At 43.4% G+C, this 17,936-nt stretch overlaps 1 protein-coding gene across 5 annotated transcripts in view; it reads right to left on the reverse strand.

Annotated features, from left to right (window-relative positions):
* Positions 1–17,936, reverse strand: part of ash1l (ASH1 like histone lysine methyltransferase) — a 51,916-nt gene continuing 33,980 nt past the window's right edge. For all 5 annotated transcript variants that reach the window (XM_014142083.3, XM_014142082.3, XM_014142077.3 and 2 more), the window contains 13 exons: positions 17,866–17,936; positions 17,570–17,733; positions 14,965–15,117; positions 14,530–14,584; positions 14,177–14,309; positions 13,116–13,391; positions 12,512–12,598; positions 5,029–5,119; positions 4,593–4,731; positions 4,303–4,475; positions 4,030–4,196; positions 3,219–3,663; positions 1–3,077 (listed from right to left, as the gene is read on the reverse strand). In XM_014142083.3, coding sequence (XP_013997558.3) covers positions 2,986–3,077; positions 3,219–3,663; positions 4,030–4,196; positions 4,303–4,475; positions 4,593–4,731; positions 5,029–5,119; positions 12,512–12,598; positions 13,116–13,391; positions 14,177–14,309; positions 14,530–14,584; positions 14,965–15,117; positions 17,570–17,733; positions 17,866–17,936 — 2,046 coding nt within the window. In that variant the 3' untranslated portion in view covers positions 1–2,985. The remainder of the gene's footprint in view (positions 3,078–3,218; positions 3,664–4,029; positions 4,197–4,302; positions 4,476–4,592; positions 4,732–5,028; positions 5,120–12,511; positions 12,599–13,115; positions 13,392–14,176; positions 14,310–14,529; positions 14,585–14,964; positions 15,118–17,569; positions 17,734–17,865) is intronic.

Here is a 17,936-nt window from a genome sequence, read left to right on the forward strand (position 1 = left end):
TTTATTCACAATAATGTAGTGCTTTTTATTAAAAAACAAACAAAAACAAATTGAATATAAAACAAAAAGTAAAAACCAACAGCATTTTCATAACTTTAGAATCATAATTACAAACTTTTAACGAGAGTGGAAGAAGTTGACAAACTGTACACATCACAAAATGTCTGCCAGGCTGTCCATTTAAAATGCTTGTATCTTATTTTGTGATCGTCTAAAAATAACTAAACAAATCACACAAAACACACAAATACAAGTACAAGCATCATATTTATGACCGCTATCACAAACTGAACAATTTCTCAAGGGGGGGTTACATATTGGAGCTGACATCTTTCAAAATATCAACATTAAGTTGGTTTGTTTTTTTAGTGTTCAACACTTTGCAGCAAAAACAAGGAGCATATTTTCTCCTCAGAAGTAATATTATTACAGCGACAGATGTAATTTCAGAGTCACTGTTATGTCCCAATGCTTTATATGAAGTTCGTTTGACATTCTTCTCACACTGAACAAAAATATAAACGCAACATGTAAAGGGTTGGTCCCATGTTTCATGAGCAGAACTAAAAGATCCCAGAGATTTTCCATATGCATAAAAAGCTTATTTCTCTCATTGTGCACAAATTTGTTCACATCCCTGTTAGTGAGCATTTCTCCTTGACCAAGTTAATTAATCCACCTGACAAGTGTGGAGTATCAAGTAGCTGATTAAACAGCATGGTCATTACACAGGTGCACCTTGTGCTGGGGACAATGAAAGGCCACTAAAATGCACAGTTTTGTCACAACACAATGCCACAGATGTGTGAAGTTGAGAGAGCATGCAATTGGCATAGTGACTGCAGGAATGTCCACCAGAACTGTTGTCAGAGAATTTAATGTTCATTTCTCTACCATAAGCCGCCTCCAACATTGTTTTAGAGAATTTAGCAGTATATCCAGCCGGCCTTACAACCACAGACCACGTGTATGGCGTCGTGTGGGTGAGTGGTTTGCTGATGTCAACGAACACAATTGCATTTTATCTATGGTAATTTGAATGCACAGAGATGCCTTTAAAAAAATGGGCCTCAGGATTTTCACGGTATCTTTTACCAACAGTTGCATATCGGTGAAATCCATAGATTGGGGCCTAATGAATTTATTTCAATTGACCGATTTCCTTATATGAACTGTAACTCAGTAACATCTTTGAAATTGTTGCATGTTGCATTTATATTTTTGTTCAGTATAACGTTTAGGCAACAAAAATTCTGTTTAAGTTCATGTCATTCAATTAGGACAGTTGTACGTTTTACTGGACAAAAACACCTCTCTCAAGCTTAAGTGTCTCGATAATAGTAATACAAATGGCAGAAATAATAATTATAATACATATGGGGCTGAGTCCTGTACAATACACGAAATCCGTTATCAAGATATTGCTTTTGGAGACACTTCTCACATTATCCCAGTCTGTATATACAAAACTTGGCACTGTACAACTTTTTGTCCCCTTTCCATCTGTTTTCTTACTCTCTCCATCTCTATGCCAGTCCATCTTGATGGGACATCTCGATCTAAAGTCTCATTTTAAACAGAAGCATTTGGAAAAAATAAATCTCATCAAATCTCACAAATGATTTAAAATATTCTCCATGGCAACCAGAAACACATTTGAAGAAAACATTTACAGCTAGAATCCCTTCCCTCCCAACAGATACCCCTTTTCACAGAATATAAGAAAATATGACCGTCACAATACATTTTACATTACCTATGGTTTCCATAATTTCCCATAAAATGTTAATTGCCATCAAGCCCTTAATTTTTTCGTATTTTTTTTTCTTCAAGAAATCTGGCAGATTAGACACACAGATGTGCATACACTCACGCAAGGCAGTCAGGGACCACGGCGTTCTAAGGCGTTACAGTAAGAGTCAGTGTTCCCGCCGCCTGACTTCATTAAGCTGGTGAAAGAGGGGCGAAGCGGACTGCCTCACAAACTGAACAAGACACTTGACTGACCAAAAGCGCACATTCTATCTTTCCAAAGACCACCAGCTATTCTTTACAAACACAATCCCATCCTTCCTTCTCTGTTCCTAATGAATTACTACAGTATGAAAAAAGAAATACTTATTATTAACTTGCTTTTCAGACTGCATCATCCAATACCGTGTGAGCGTTAGTGTGTCTCGTTGATACATTAGAGAGCCAACAATATCCATGGTACAAAAGTGCAGTTGACCAACCTCGTTCCTGCAGCTTCTCTCCTAGTTCATCGTCAGCAGTGTATGTTTACAAGTTGCTCATACAGTCCACTGCATAGCCTCCTATGTCACTCCTATGCCCCTTATCCTGGTACATTTAGGTCTCGTGGCCTATGTTTAGTTTCATTCCCACTGGGGGCGCAGGTCTCCAGCCTCCTCATTCTCATTTGATGTCGTAAAAAAAAAAGTATATTTCAGTCTATGACTATGCTACAGCCATGTTCAGTACCACATGTTCCTTTCTTTTGCTCACTAAAAATAATTGACTCAAGGTTGCACTGATGAGCCGTGTGTATGGATAATGTGGAGCCTATGTAATAGTCTCTTCGTCCTGAGTAACCAGGGCTGTCTTTGATTATTTGTTCAATGCGCATTTTTAAGTGCATGGGGTACTTTTTCCTACGTAAAAAAAAAATATGCATTTGCATCATACTTCAATAAGTCTGGGTCCACCCTCCTGAGAAGAAGTCCTTGCGTCCCCAACAAAACCGTTACCAATGACCACGACTGCCGAGTGCACTGCTTCAAACCGTTGGGTTGTCATTGGGCTCTCTCATCACTTGAGATGACAGGTTGGGGAAGAGGGGACACGCCTGGGAAGGGGTACCAACCCTTGCCCTTTGTGGTCACTTTCTCTTTGCAAATGTCATCTTCCCTTACTATGTTTTCCATTTCACCCCCACCTCTCCCAAGTGAATGAAAGGGGAATGTGCTTGCCAGGTAAGTGGCAACATCATTTTCTACCCACAAAGTCTCCGAATCCAAGCGTCCTTCTACGTAATCGCCGCCCTGACCCCTCCTCTAGAAGATAAGTGACATCTATGGCTGTTGGAAGAAGAGAGAGAAGTTACTAAACACCAATGACACTAAGTTAACTGTCCGATATTTCCCCTTCATCAAGTCAAGTTTCCCTCTTCATCAAACCACCCCAGTGTCTCTATACACATTTCCTCATTGCCTGCTCACCATTCTTATTGGGTGTTCTGTGTAGCAGATCCAGCAGAATCTTGTTTAGCCGATCCCTTTGTGCCTCCCTCCTGCCAAGTCCAGAGTGATGGAGGGGTGAGGAAGACATGGAAGGGAGGAGTTCCAGCATGTCTACTCCTCTCTCTGCTGCACCTTCCTCCAGCTCCCTATGCTCCTCTACCTCCTGCCCCCCTTCCTCTTCTTCTCCCTCCCCTGGCCCAACTGGTTGCGGGGGTTGAGCAGCCGCAGGGAGTGTGGTTTCTTCTTGGGCAGCATCCATGTCCCCCTCCACCCCTTTTCCGTTTTCACTCGCCGGATGGAAGTTGTCACCCTGGTCGCATGGGGAAGCATCGTCCTCACAGGCTCCTCCAACTCCTTTGGGCCGCTCGCTCTTCCAGGCCGAACGCCCCCCGTTCCTCTTGTAGTTGTCGGGAACGTAGTGCGGCTAAGGCGAGGTTGGGAAGTAACAGACTCTTTCAGTTGACTTACAAGTTGTTCATGCACAACTTGGATTTTGTGATTATTAACAATTAGTTTTATGAACAAGCGATACGAATTGGAGCAGAATTAACTATCAAGCTGGACCACCATCTTCTCTCTTAGGATAACTAACGGTTTGTAAAAACAGCACACAGTAAAAGAATGGTAGGCACATCAGTCATCACTACTGCCCGATCCATCATCTTTGATAAATCAACTCCGATACACTTCTCTGATTACACTAAATTCAATACTACCTCAAACTAGCCTCACTAAAACTCCAGAAAAACACTTCAATACAACCCCCAGCCCTCCTCTTGGATCCTCTTACCGAGAAGTCTCTCTTGGGGGCCAGCCTCTTGGGGAAGTGGTTGAAGGCGTAGGGCTTAGTGCACACGGGGAAGCGGTTGCGGTGGATCTTGTAGAAGAGGTGCGCTGACTTGTCCAGGCGGTAGTCGCAGATGTACACGTCCTGCTCCTTCACTCCCTTCGGCCGTCCTGAAAGAAAATAACACCACAGGTCAGTTTAGGTAATTATGTGTGTTAGCTCAGCGTGTGTTTATACATCTCCCTTACAAACTGTGTGTGCGTGTGAGTGTCTCACCCTTGCAGTAAGTGTAGAGGTCGAGGACACAGCAGGTCCCAACCACGGCCTCCAGTGGGATGATCTCGTAGAGCGGCACGCGGAACAACTCGTTGTGGTAGAAGCGGCGCGAGGGCGAGTGGTGTGTCTCGTGGGGCCTGAAGTAATGGTGGCCAAAGGCAAACCTCTCACCCCTACAGGGCACACACACACAATGAGACTAGAGAGTCAGAGGCAAAAATACAGCAATGAAATCGCTGATATTGCTCAGTGCTGGCTCGAAGTGGTGTTCCCTTTGCCCCATTCCTTACTTTTCGCTCTTCCAGAGTTTCTCGATGCGGAAGATGTCCAGCTTGTCCCTGTTGACATGGGATAGGAGGCGGTAGGACTGCCTGACTGGCTGGCCCTCTGGGGTGCGTCTGCTGTCCCTCATCAGGTACACACAGTCACCTGGACAGACAGGTTACATAACATTGTCATGATTTTTATTTATAAAGCATATTTAACACACCCCAAGGTGCTATACAACTATTATTCAATGTGGCAACTGGCACACAAACATACTAAAACACTGACGTGGCCTTATACAGTACATGGGGTCTGAAATGTCATTCTATTCCCTATATAGTGGCCTACTTTTGACCAGAGCCCTATACTTCTGAGCAGGGCCCTAGTTAAAAGTAGTGCACTATATAGGGAATTGGGTGCCATTTCACACACAACCATGGTTATAGTCCCCCTCCATACCTTGGTGCAGCAGGAGTTCGTCTCGCAGTAAACAGATGTGGTAGATAGAACCAGACTGGGCGTAGCTGGGCTGGGGCAGCATTGGCACCTCCTGGAGCACCAATGGGACAGGACATCAGATGATACAGGAAGATGAAACAGACAAAGCACTCCTTTGACATAACCAGGGCTGTGGCAGTCATGAAGTCATGTCAGCCGCAGTTATTTGCTTGACAGTCTCACTGTAATTGACCGTTAATTACAGTTTTTCCCAATTGTTTACGCTCTAAAATTGGAACTTGAAACGCAATCACCGAAACCTGAAACTCATGTACCAAATCCCTAAACCAAGTCTGCAATTCTGCAAGCACAATTCCTGCTTTACACTCAGTTTTCAATTCTATCACACTTTTTGCAAAACAGTTCTCTACATTAGGCACAACATTCAAAATGTAAATATATTTTGTCCCTTTGGAAATCAATGCCAAGCTCTATACACCAATTGGCAACACCCACTTCTTATAGGTGAAAACACTAGTTGCTGAATTGTTCACTTAAAAATCAGAGCTTTAGCACTATAAAAAGACCACAGATGAGCTCTCCTGTTTAGTAGGAAAATGGAAGTCAATGGTGAAGCAAGAGCTAGAGGTGAAGGAGTGAGAGGAAGAGGACAACGAGGAAGGACAGTCGTCTCAGATGAGATCAGGGACACATTGGTTGACCATGTGCTCAACCATGGATTGAGTTTGAGGGAGGCTGGGCAGAGAGTTCAGCTCAACCTGAGCCGCTACACGGTTGCATCCATCATCCGTACATTCAGAAATGACAACTGGTAAGTTACCTACCATCTACACTATGCTCTTTATGTATGCATACTGCAGTCCGACATATCAGTAGGCCTATGTTACTCAGTGATTGTTGGCCAATGTCAATTTATATTTAAAGAAAATTGATTATTTTAGCTTACTGTAACGAATCATATATTTGTGGATCTTCTGCAGAACTGAGAGATGGCCAGGCCATGGTGGAAGACACCGGCTGTTCACACCAGAACAGGAGACCAGTATTGTGAACATTGTGGTGGCAAACAATACCATTAGACTACGAGAAATCCAGAACTACATAATTGCAGACAACACAATATTCAATAACATTCACAAGGTGGGCTTGTCAACATTGGACCGTGTATTACAGCGCAACTGAATCTGGATGAAACAGGTCTACAGGGTGCCATTTGAGCGTAACTCAGAGAGGGTTAAAGAACAGCGCTATGAATATGTGTAAGTAAGTACTATACTGTTAATTAACTATCATCATATCAGCACACATTACAGTACTGTAATCCAGTGTATCGTGCCTCACCATATTGACAGCTCTAGGTCTATGGCACATCTGTCAAATAAAATGGTGCCGGAAGAAATGGCAGCTGTTTTACGGGCGCCTAACCAATTGTGCTGTTTTTTTTTGCGTTATTTGTAACTTATTTTGTACATAATGTTTCTGCCATCGCATCTTACGGCAAAAAAGAGCTTCTGGATATCAGGACAGCACACACCTCGGATTAGACACAGCTTTATCTCCAACAAGCAGGATGCACCGGATGTACTTCAGACACCCGACAAAGCCAAAATCCCCGTTATTGGCAAGAGAAAGGACACAGAGCGGGGTGCCTCAAAGATCCGCCGACGGCAAGTGGGAAATCTGCCTTTATCGTCAATAGTACTTGACAACGTACAATCATTGGACAATAAATTAGAGGTATGACCACAAATATCCTACCAACGGGACATCAAAAACTGTAAAATTCTTGTTACACTGAATTGTGGCTGAATGACGACATGGATATTCAGCTTGTGGGATATACGCTGCACTGGCTATATAGAACAGCACACTCCAGTAAGATGAGGGGGGTGGTCTGTGCATATTTGTAAGGAAGTATCTAGATTTTGCTCGCCTGAAGTAGAGTATCTCATGATATGCTGTAGACCACACTATTTGCCAAGAGAGTTTCCATCTATACTTTTCATGGCTGTTTTTTTTTTACCACCAGACGGATGCTGGCACTAAGACCGGACTCAGTCAGCTGTATAAGGAAATAAGCAAACTGTAAACCGCTCACCCAGAGGCGGCGCTCCTAGTGGCCAGGGACTTTAATGCAGGGAAACTTAACAGTTTTACCTCATTTCTATCAGCATGTTAAATGCGCAACCAGAGGGGGGGGGGGGGGGGGGAATTAGGGACTGTAGTGGAGCAGGTTGAGAGCGTCGAGTTCCTTGGTGTTCACATCACTAACAAACTAGAACGGTCCAAACACACCAAGACAGTCGTGAAGAGGGCACGACAAAGCCTATTTCCCCTCAGGAGACTGAAAAGATTTGGCATGGGTCCTCAGATCCTCAAAAGATTCTACAGCTGCAACATCAAGAGCATCCTGACTGGTTGCATCTCTGCCTGGTACGGCAACTGCTCAGCCTCTGACCGCAAGGCACTACAGAGGGTAGTGCGTACGGCTCAGTACATCACTGGGGCCAAGCTTCCAGCCATCCAGGACCTCTATACCAGGCGGTGTCAGAGGAAGGCCCTAAAAATTGTCAAAGACCCCAGCCACAGACTGTTCTCTCTACTATCGCATGGCAAGCGGTACCGGAGCACCAAGTCTAAGACCAAAGGGCTTCTCAACAGCTTTTACCCCCAAGCCATAAGTCTCCTGAACAGGTAATCAAATGGCTAACCGGCATATTTGTATTGTGTCCCACCCCCCCCAAACCCTTTTTACACTGCTGCTACTCTCTGTTTATCTTCTATGCATATTCACTTTAACTATACCTACATGTACATATTTCCTCAATTAGCCCGACTAACCGGTGCCTCTATATGACCTCGCTACTGTATATAGCCCCGACACTGTTATTTTCATTTCTTTACTTATCTATTGTTTACCTAATAACAATTTTTTGCTTAAAAATTGCACTGTTGGTTAGGGCCTGTAGTAAGCATTTCACTGTTAGGTCTACACCTGTTGTATTTGGCGCACGTGACAAATAAACTTTGATTTTCTTGTCTGTTTCAGTCTTGGCACTGGATGCCGCTGCAATTCAGCACATTTATATTTACTTTTGGTTAGGCTGGCTTCAACCTAACCAAAAGAAGGGACGGAACATTATTGGCCACCGTGCATTTGTGAATGTCCCTGGACAGCATGGAGGGAATATCACCATGTGCGCAGCCGTTAGCCAGCAAGGCGTCCATCACCATGCCAACCTTGGTCCCTACAACACCGCCCTTCTCATCACATTCCTGGACACACTACATGGCATCCTCATTCCAGCTGAGCAGAGGGGTGGACCAGAGCAGCCTAGGTATGTTGTCATCTGGGACAACGTGCTTTTCCACCGGGCTGCTCTGGTCCGCAACTGGTTCATTGACCTCCCACCATATTCCCAATTCCTAAACCCAATTATAGAGTTTTTTTCGGCATGGCGATGGAAGGTGTATGACCGCCAACCCTTGCACGCATGCATGTGGTGAAGTTGATGTGGGGGCTTTCGGCGTCTGGATCCGTCACTCCAGAAGATTCTTTCCCTGCTGTTTAGCCAGGGAGAACATCGCTTGTGATGTAGATGAGGTGCTGTGGCCAGACCGAAATAGGAGGCAGGATGCAGCCTAATGTCTGTATTTTGTCTTACATTTTGCATGTGTTTTTGTCTTCTGAGTTTTGAAAGAATGAGCCACTTACATTTTTTGGGAGGGGTACAGAAAACCCTTTATCTTACTGAATGTTTTTCCTGGTTCTCTCCTGTTGGGTATGGAAAGTTCTACAAACAAAACAAGTGTTGAAAAATACTGCATTTTGGAAATAAATGACAATGTTTTTGTTACTGTATTGCATGTGGTGTGTTTATGTATATTTGAGTAGGTATACATTACTGTAACAATATTTTACAACCAACTAAAGTGTAACACTGAAAATGCAAAAGGCATAAACCTACTGCTGGGATATTCATAGTAGTGTTTTGTGTTGAGCACATCAGTGTGTTGTTGGTTGGTAGACAGATCTATTCATATGACGCAAGAGAACAGTTTTGAATGCAGTGTTTGCATTTTTGTGTTTAGAGTTTTGGGAAAATGGCCCAGAGATTCAGTAAACGTGTGTCAACAATTATGGAAAAGTGTAACAAACACATTTCGCATCTCCTGGCTTCCACACATACGGATGCAGACCTTTGGAACATTACATTAAAAAGTCTAATAAATCCATTTAATATAGCCTACACCTTCACATTAAATCCATGATTTTAGACAGGTCTAAAGAAACATGATATGAACAAAATTTCTAGTTCAGAAGAACAGAATAGCATTAGGCTGATGGAACAGATCAGAACACTTAACTTAATGTTGACAAACGATTAGGCTATTTCTTCACATTATAAGCGCAGCAATGCACACACGGCAGTAGGCTATAAGCGTGAATGTTCCAAAATGCAATCAATTCGCGGGAAAACACTTCTCAAAAATTACCCCATTGTGATTATGCATTTAATGCTTTATTAATAAAAAGGTGCATTTTTATCTTGAAACTCATGCACTGCCTATGTATGCCTGTTAGGCTCTACAAGAGTTGTATATCAGATTGATGTGCTTAGTTTTAAGAAGTTACTTGACCACCTTATCAAACATATAGGCCTATGGGCTAGGCTACATGAGGTGTCCGACTATGATTTGAAAGTCACAAAAAAAGGCGTGTGCTGTTTCTTGCCTTTCTGCACACACTGGACATCATTCACAAGCAATAATACATCATTCACAAGCGACAAGCCAATCCTGCCACCCATCAGACTATTCTTGATTTAATATTGTCTTTACATTTACTAAATAATATATGAGTGAAATTAGTTTTGATTTAGAATGGCCCATTATCATGCAGCTGTCAAAAATACATAATCTATGTACTTAGATAGCAAATGGAGGACACTATTCCCATGGTTTATTTTCATTCCAGCCAGGTAGGCTCCACTCCCATTGTAAAGCAAAGCAATGTGCTTAATATGAGCATGAGCTCATGGGCTGTCATTAAGTGTTTGATATTCGATTATATTTGCATTGATGTCAGAGTGATGAGGGACAATAGCAGCAACACAAACATAGGCACAGACACATGCATACACACAATACATACGCACTATACACACGGATTTTGTGTTGTAGATATTTAGTTGTGAATGTATAATAATGTTTTAATTTTATACAGTGCATTCAGACCCCTTGACTTTTTCCACATTTACATTACAGCCTTATTCTAGAATTGATTAAATTATTCCCCCCCCCCTCAATCTACACACAATACCCCATAAGAATTTTTGCACATCTATTAAAAATAAAAAACTTAAACATCACATTTACATAAGTATTCAGACCCTTTACTCTGCACTTTGTCGAATCACCTTTGGCAGCGATTACAGACACGAGTATTCATGGGTATGACCCTACAAGCTTGGCACCTGTATTTGGATAGTCACTCTTGTGTCGTCTTGGCTGTGTGCTTAGGGTCGTTGCCCTGTTGGAAGGTGAACCTTCGCCTTAGTCTAAGATCCTGAGCGCTCTGGAGCAGGTTTTCATCAAGGATCTCGCTGTACTTTGCTACGTTCATCTTTCCCTCGATCCTGACTAGTCTCCCAGTCCCTGCCGCTGAAAAACATCCCCACAGCATGATGCTGCCACCACCATGCTTCACTGTAGGGATGGTGCCAGGTTTCCTCCAGACATGACCCTTTGCATTCAGGCCAAAGAGTTCAATCTTGGTTTCCTCAGACCAGAGAATCTTGTTTCTCATGGTCAGAGTCCTTTAGGTGCCTTTCGGCGAACTCATGTGCCTTTTACTGAGGAGTGGCTTCCGTCTGGCCACTCTACCATAAAGGCTTTTTTGGTGGAGTGCTGCAGAGATGGTTGTCCTTCTAGAAGGTTCTCCCATCTCCACAGAGGAACTCTGGATCTCTGTCAGAGTGACCATCGGGTTCTTGGTCACCTCCCTGACCAAGGACCTTCTCCCCCGATTACTCAGTATGGCCGGGCGACCAGCTTTAGGAAGAGTCCTGGAGCATCTACGGACAACTCCTTCAACCTCATGGCTTGGTTTTTGCTCTGACAACTGTGGGACCTTATATAGGCAGGTGTGTGCCTTTCCAAATCATGTCCAATCAATTGAATTTACCCCAGGTGGACTCCAAATTAAGTTGTAGAAACATCTCAGTGATGATCAATGGAAACAGGATCCACCCTTTGCTATGAGCGCAATATCGAGTCTCATAGCAAAGCGTTTAGAATACTTATGTAAGTAAGGTCTGTTTTTGTTATTTTGAATATATTTGCAGCTAATGGGGATCCATAATAAATACAGATACAATAGAGTGTGGAGTACTAATCAGCAAGTTTGGTAGGCTACTAATGACCATCAGCAGGATCAGAGCTTGGCAGTAATACAATCACCATAGCAGCCCTAGACATCACCACCTTTAGTTTTTAATCGAACAATGTTCATGCTTGGAACAAAAATGTTTTTGTCTCAAATGACACCCTATTCCCTGATACATTTACAAGCAGCAATCTGCGAATGGTACATACTGTACATGTTTGGCCTTGAAAATTACTGATTATATATCCATTGATTCTTCAAGAATATAACTCAGAAATGCCTTAGGAGCTTAGTTCGACTGCCGTTCCACCACAGAGCCCAAAATAGAAGCTTTTACTACTGCCTTGCAGGTAAACGTCATTGTTCTACTAAGCTATTCAGTGGGTTTCGTTCTCCGTTAGTACATATTTTGAAGCATGCATCGATGTAAGCGTCAACAGAAAGTATGCAGAGAAATATGACGCAACCACAAAAAAATGCTAAAATGTCTTGAAATCAATAGCGGCCATTATTTGAGCTCAAGCAAGAGAAAATAAACTCAGGATTTGGAATGAAATGTTGCCCATTCACATTTCATAAGTTGCCTGACTACAATATTTTAGCTTGATATGTTAATACATACTGTATTAATTTTTGCACGTTTACCTGACTATAATACCTACCCCACTGGAGCGTGCGTAGATCACAAGCCCAGAGTAAGCCAATAAGGCGAACTGGCAAGCTAGTTAGCCACAAAGAATTGGTAGCTATCTACCGATGGAAAATGGACAGCTAGTCATCTGCTTTGCATAACATTCGTTTGAAGTTGTTTATGACTGTTAAACTAGATGGCTAGCTAGATTATCATGTTCAGTGAATGGGTAGGTACAGCATGCCATAACAGTAGGGGGAGTGCGATTGCTTCACAAATGTAATATTTTATTCACACTCGCGTCCTCACAAGAACATGCTCAAGAGAACATCCTCGGAGCATGAGTGTGGAGCACAGTACTACGAGCATAGAGAAACACCCATGGTCTGATTAGAAACCCACTGAACAGGTTGGTTTAGACCACGGGGTGCGGTCGAGGTTGGGTTAAAGAGGACAACACTCACCCTGTCCACAGGTCGGGGGTCGCACTGATCACACAGGTAGTGTTCCACCTCCGCCTCAAGCCGCATGCAGTCAAAGTGCTGCCACACCTGAGAGACAGACAGACATCACCGTTTACACTGACTCTCACCCAGTATCACAGCCCAAACTAACACTAACAATTTATATTAGAGTGCCATGCTTAGCAGTCTCTCACACAACCAACTCCTGCTTTCAAAACTCCTGCTTCCACAGACAATAACAAACACTCACCATTCACTCTGAATCATCAGGCAGGTACCACTGCATTCAACAAGCCTGGAATCCAAACGGAATATTGCTTTGTTTTACTATTGTTCCACTTCACAGATTCAGTGAGTTACTGATATTCAGTTACATCCATATTCAGTTTGGATTCCAGGCCAACATTCAACAACACAAAAATGAGCCGGCAGTGTTGGGCTGTGTCCCAAATTCACCCTATTCACTATAAAGTGCATTACTTTTCACAAGGACCAATAGGGCTATAGGAGACAAAACTAGGCCATAGGACTCTGGTCAAAAGTAGAGCACTATGTAGGGAATAGGGTCACCATTTGGGACTCTAGTCTCCAGACGCTCTCTCACCATGCACTTCTCACACTGGATCATCAGGCCCTCGTCTTTGTACATGCCGCAGATGCAGCGGATTATGTCATCGTCCTTGTCATGGGAGCCCGGCCAGCCCCCTCCGTGGTGGTGATGGGTGTGGTCTCGCTCCAGCGAATCCGAGCTGTCCGCTTCGCTGGCTGTCTCCCCAACGATCTCGTCGATCTGGACGGCAGCCTCGTGACGAGCTCCGTAGTAGGCCTTCCTCAGCCTGCACACATCCCTCCCAACCGACGACTTCCGCCCGTAGTATTTCTGTCAGGATGGAAGGCGCACAGGGAAACAACGTTGAGAACTTGGGAAATACAGTGTGTGTTGTAAAGTGGAGTCAAAGACCAACTCCCATGAAAGTAATAACAAAGCTACCTAAATAAGTTTCACCAGGCTTCCAATATCCCACTGGGACTTCTAAGCCCTTGCACAAGGATACATTTTCCCTGGGGTTCATTGCAGACACTGAGGGCCTTTGGACAGCGGGGTCAAATTACTTTCAAGGTGCACTTCAAACTTCCGCTTCATTGACAGGTTAGCTGACAATGTCATGAAAACAATGCACACGTCGATGGGGCAGAAGTCTGTGTGTTATGATTCTAGACTGTCAGATAGCTAGCAACAAGGACAAGAAGCTGCCACGTGGGGAATTGTAGGTGGCTCATCTCAGCTCTTATCTTGTTATTGATACCATGTCTTGTTTTGAGGTGTTATGACCTGGCAAAAATTTGCTAGCTAACCAACAACTTTAACAACGTATTTGAGCGGCAACAAGAGCTCATTGTGCAAATGTAAGATTTGGAGAGGAAATATAATTGAAAGTGTCAACAATCCTTTGACTTTTAACCAAAAATGCCTGTTTTGCTCCTCGGTTGCGCACACATCGGTTTTGCTGCTAAACAACCCACCTGTCTAGCGTTGAGTACCCTTCAGAAGATTCGAGTGGCACTTACATCCTGCACAGTAAATCAAAGATACCTCTGTGCTGTGTGTGTAAATGATCCGTGGCCGTGTATATCCCATAGGGAGGAGGATTGTGGGAGACCCACCTCTGCATTGCGGAACACTTTGAGCATGTCGGTGTCAAAGGCCTCCACAGTCTTGTAGTGCCCTGTGGTGATCTGCTTCTCAATGGTGCTCAGGTCCAGCGGGTCCGACACCTTCTCATAGTACTGCGTGTTCCTGGGGTCAAACACACACCACAATGAGTCATGGGTAAGAGCCAAAACTGGGCCTCTTGTGTCATGAATCCAAACATGATTGTAATGGTTGCAGGAAGCGATAAGAACATTGAGGGCGTTCTGACCTGGATAAGACAAAGTGTTGTACAATACACTTACATACAGTAAACATGGGTGAAAGCACTAGCATGCATAATGAAAACAAAGACGCAAACGCTTACCGCTTTCTTGAAGGTAGGTTGACCAGTGGAGCAGCAAGGGTCTGACCAGCTGAGTCTATGGACAGAGAGACACGTTTTACTATATTCAACAGCGTATTTCCTTTTACTGTTATACTCAGGGGAAAATGTGTCTTTGCTCATTTGAATCAGATGTACATCAGTAGACGTTTGTAGAGGCAAAAGCCACACAGGTAAGCCAGTTATAGTGGTCTGTACAAGCACGTGGACTGAGTCCTGTTGAGATTGGGTTGCATTACACAGAAGTGTTGACTTTATACTGTCTTTCCCATTTGCTTGAATTAAAACCCGGTGACCAGCAGTCTCTCTGAATACATCAGAAATGGCAATGAAAGTTTGTCTAGAGACTAGGGAGTTTATGTGAAGGAGTTCAGTGTGTGAGTCAGTGAGTATTGCATGTGTGTTTGTATCACTGACCCTTGTAGCTTGTGATCATGTCACAGATCTCTTTGAAGATGTGTGCCAGGCGGGCAGTGCGGGTGACCTCCGTGTTCTCCTCGGCTGCCGCCAGCCTCCGCGTGCGCACCGACCGGGACGTCTGCAGCGCCGAGAACTGTGTCAGGAACACGTCTGCGACGACAACGTGACAAACACACACACACACACACAGAGTGATTGAGTCAACAAGCCATCAAAAACATTGACACCACATACAAAACATACCCATTATATGTAAGCAATAAGAGGCAGCGCTGTATCATGAATAGTTACAGGTAAATGGCGTTGTTCGGCCCAATGTGACAGCAGAGGGCCAGTCAACCCATTTACCTGTATTCATAATACAGCACTGCCTTATGTGCCGTATTGCTTAAATATAAAGGCTATGTTTTGCTTTCAGAAAAATTACAACGAATTACAGTTCCAGTCAAAAGTTTGGACACACCTACTCATTCAAGGGTTTTTCTTTATTTTTTACTATATTGTAGAATAACAGTGAAGACATTAAAACTATAAAATAACACATGGAATCATGTAGTAAACAAAAGTGTTCAATCTAAATACATTTTAGATTCTTTAAAGTAGCCACCCTTAGTCTTGATGACAGCTTTGCACACTCCTGGCATTCTCTCAACCAGCTTCTTGAGGTAATCACCTGGAATGCATTTCAATTAAGAGGTGTGCCTTGTTGAAAGTTAATTTGTGGATTTTCTTTTCTTCTTAATGCGTTTGAGCCAATCAGTTGTGGTATACAGAAGATAGCCCTATTTGCTAAAAGACCAAGTCCATATTATGGCAAGAACAGCTCAAATAAGCGACAGTCCATCATTACTTTAAGACATGAAGGTCAGTCAATACGGAAAATGTCAAGAACTTTGAAAGTTTTCAAGTGCAGTCGCAAAAACCATCAAGCGCTATGATGAAACTGGCTCTCATGAGGACTGCCACAGGAATGGAAGACCCAGAGTTACCTCTCCTGCAGAGGATAAGTTGAAGTAAACAGCCTTCGAAATTGCAGCCCAAATACATACTTCAGAGTTCAAGTAATAGACATCTCAACATAAACTGTTCAGAAGAGACTGTGTGAAGCAGGCCTTCATGGTCGAATTGCTACAAAGAAACCACTACTAAAGGACACTGTTAAAAATAAGAGACTTGCTTGGGCCAAGAAACACGAGCAATGGACATTAGACCGGTGGAAATATGTCCTTTGGTCTGATTTGAGATTTTTGATTCCAACCACCGTGTCTTTGTGAGACGCAGAGTAGGTGAACGGATGATCTCCACATGTGTGGTTCCCACCGTGAAGCATGGAGGATGAGGTGTGATGGTGCTATGCTGGTGACACTGTCTGTTATTTATTTAGAATTCAAGGCACACTTAACCAGCATGGTTACTACAGCATTCTGCAGTGATATGCCATCCCATCTGTTTTGCGCTTAGTAGGACTATCATTTGTTTTTCAACAATACAAATACCCAAAACACACCTCCAAGCTGTGTAAGGGCTATTTGACCAAGGAGAGAGATGGAGTGCTGCATCAGATGACCTGGCCTCCACAATTACCCAACCTCAACCCAATTGAGATGGTTTGGTATGAGTTGGAACGCAGAGTGAAGGAAAAGCAGCCAACAAGTGCTCAGCATATGTGGGAACTCCTTCAAGACTGTTGGAAAAGCATTCCAGGTGAAGTTGGTTGAGAGAATGCTAAGAGTGTGCAAAGCTGTCATCAAGGCAAAGGGTGGCTACTTTGAAGAATCCAAAATACATTTACATTTGTTTAACACTTTTTGGTTACTATCAGATTCCATATGTGTTATTTCATAGTTTTGATGTCTTCACTATTATTCTACAATAGTACAAATAAATACAAACCCTTGAATGAGTAGGTGTGTTCAAACTTTTGACTGGTATTGTACATATTTCTTTTTAAACCTTAAGCAAATTCATACAATTGAATTATTCCACCAGAAGATATAGTGCAGACAAACCTGGTTGTTAGTTATTTTGCTCTACAGACGCAACCCAAGTTATTAATAATTTTTGCATAGTTGTATCGTCTAGGCACCGTTCACAGTCTATGTATGGTACAGAGAGAAATTCCAGAGTAAAAATTGTCCCGGGGTCGGTTGGCAGACAGCAAAGCTTATATTAACCCCCACTGTACCAAACTAAATGCTAGGCTGGAAGCAAGGAGAAATAATGTGCGAGTTGAGATAAATACAAGAGATTATTTGGACTGTTAGCAGAAATAGTGTGCCTGTGACGGTAAATACAGCACGGTTTGGAACGCTGCTTAGCCAATCAGCATCCAAACAACCAGTTTTATAAATCAGGACTAAACTGGGGAGAGTTTCCCCAAAAGTGTTGTGGCACTAATATCATCACAAGTCTATTGTAAGCAAAGGAGGAAAGATCATGCTAGTGTTACAAAGCTTTTTGGAAAACTAACCTCTGGTACATTCCTGCATATAGAAATAGAATGATTATTCTATTCATTCTAGTTCTGTGATTCTGCACACATGGCTATGGTCCCCTGATTCCTCTCTCACACACACTCGCCTCTGACTCCTCACACACTGACCTGACTTGATGTTTCCATCGTCGCGGATGACTCCTCCCCAGCGTGTGTAGATGGACAGGCCGCCGCTGGCCTCCCTCTCGCCTTCCCTCTTCAGCAGCTCCTGCTTCTCCCTCATCTTCTCCCAGTTCCTGAGCAGGAACACCCGGTGTTTCAGCACAAAGTTTCTGAGCCACGGAGAGAGAGAGCGAGCGAGAGCGGTGAGTATGTGTGTTGTGTTGGCGTGTGCATGATGGGGAGAGTGGTTGACTGTTTGGCACGTGCGCGCAGTGTGTGTGTGTGTGTGTGTGTGTGTGTACCTCTCTCTATTGGACATGGGTTTCATGAGAAGGTGGGGATAAAACTTGCTGCTGTCACTTGATTCCTCCTC

This window comes from Salmo salar, chromosome 14 (genome assembly GCF_965601325.2).
Source record: "Salmo salar chromosome 14, fSalSal1, whole genome shotgun sequence".
In the NCBI taxonomy this organism is placed as follows: domain Eukaryota; kingdom Metazoa; phylum Chordata; class Actinopteri; order Salmoniformes; family Salmonidae; genus Salmo; species Salmo salar.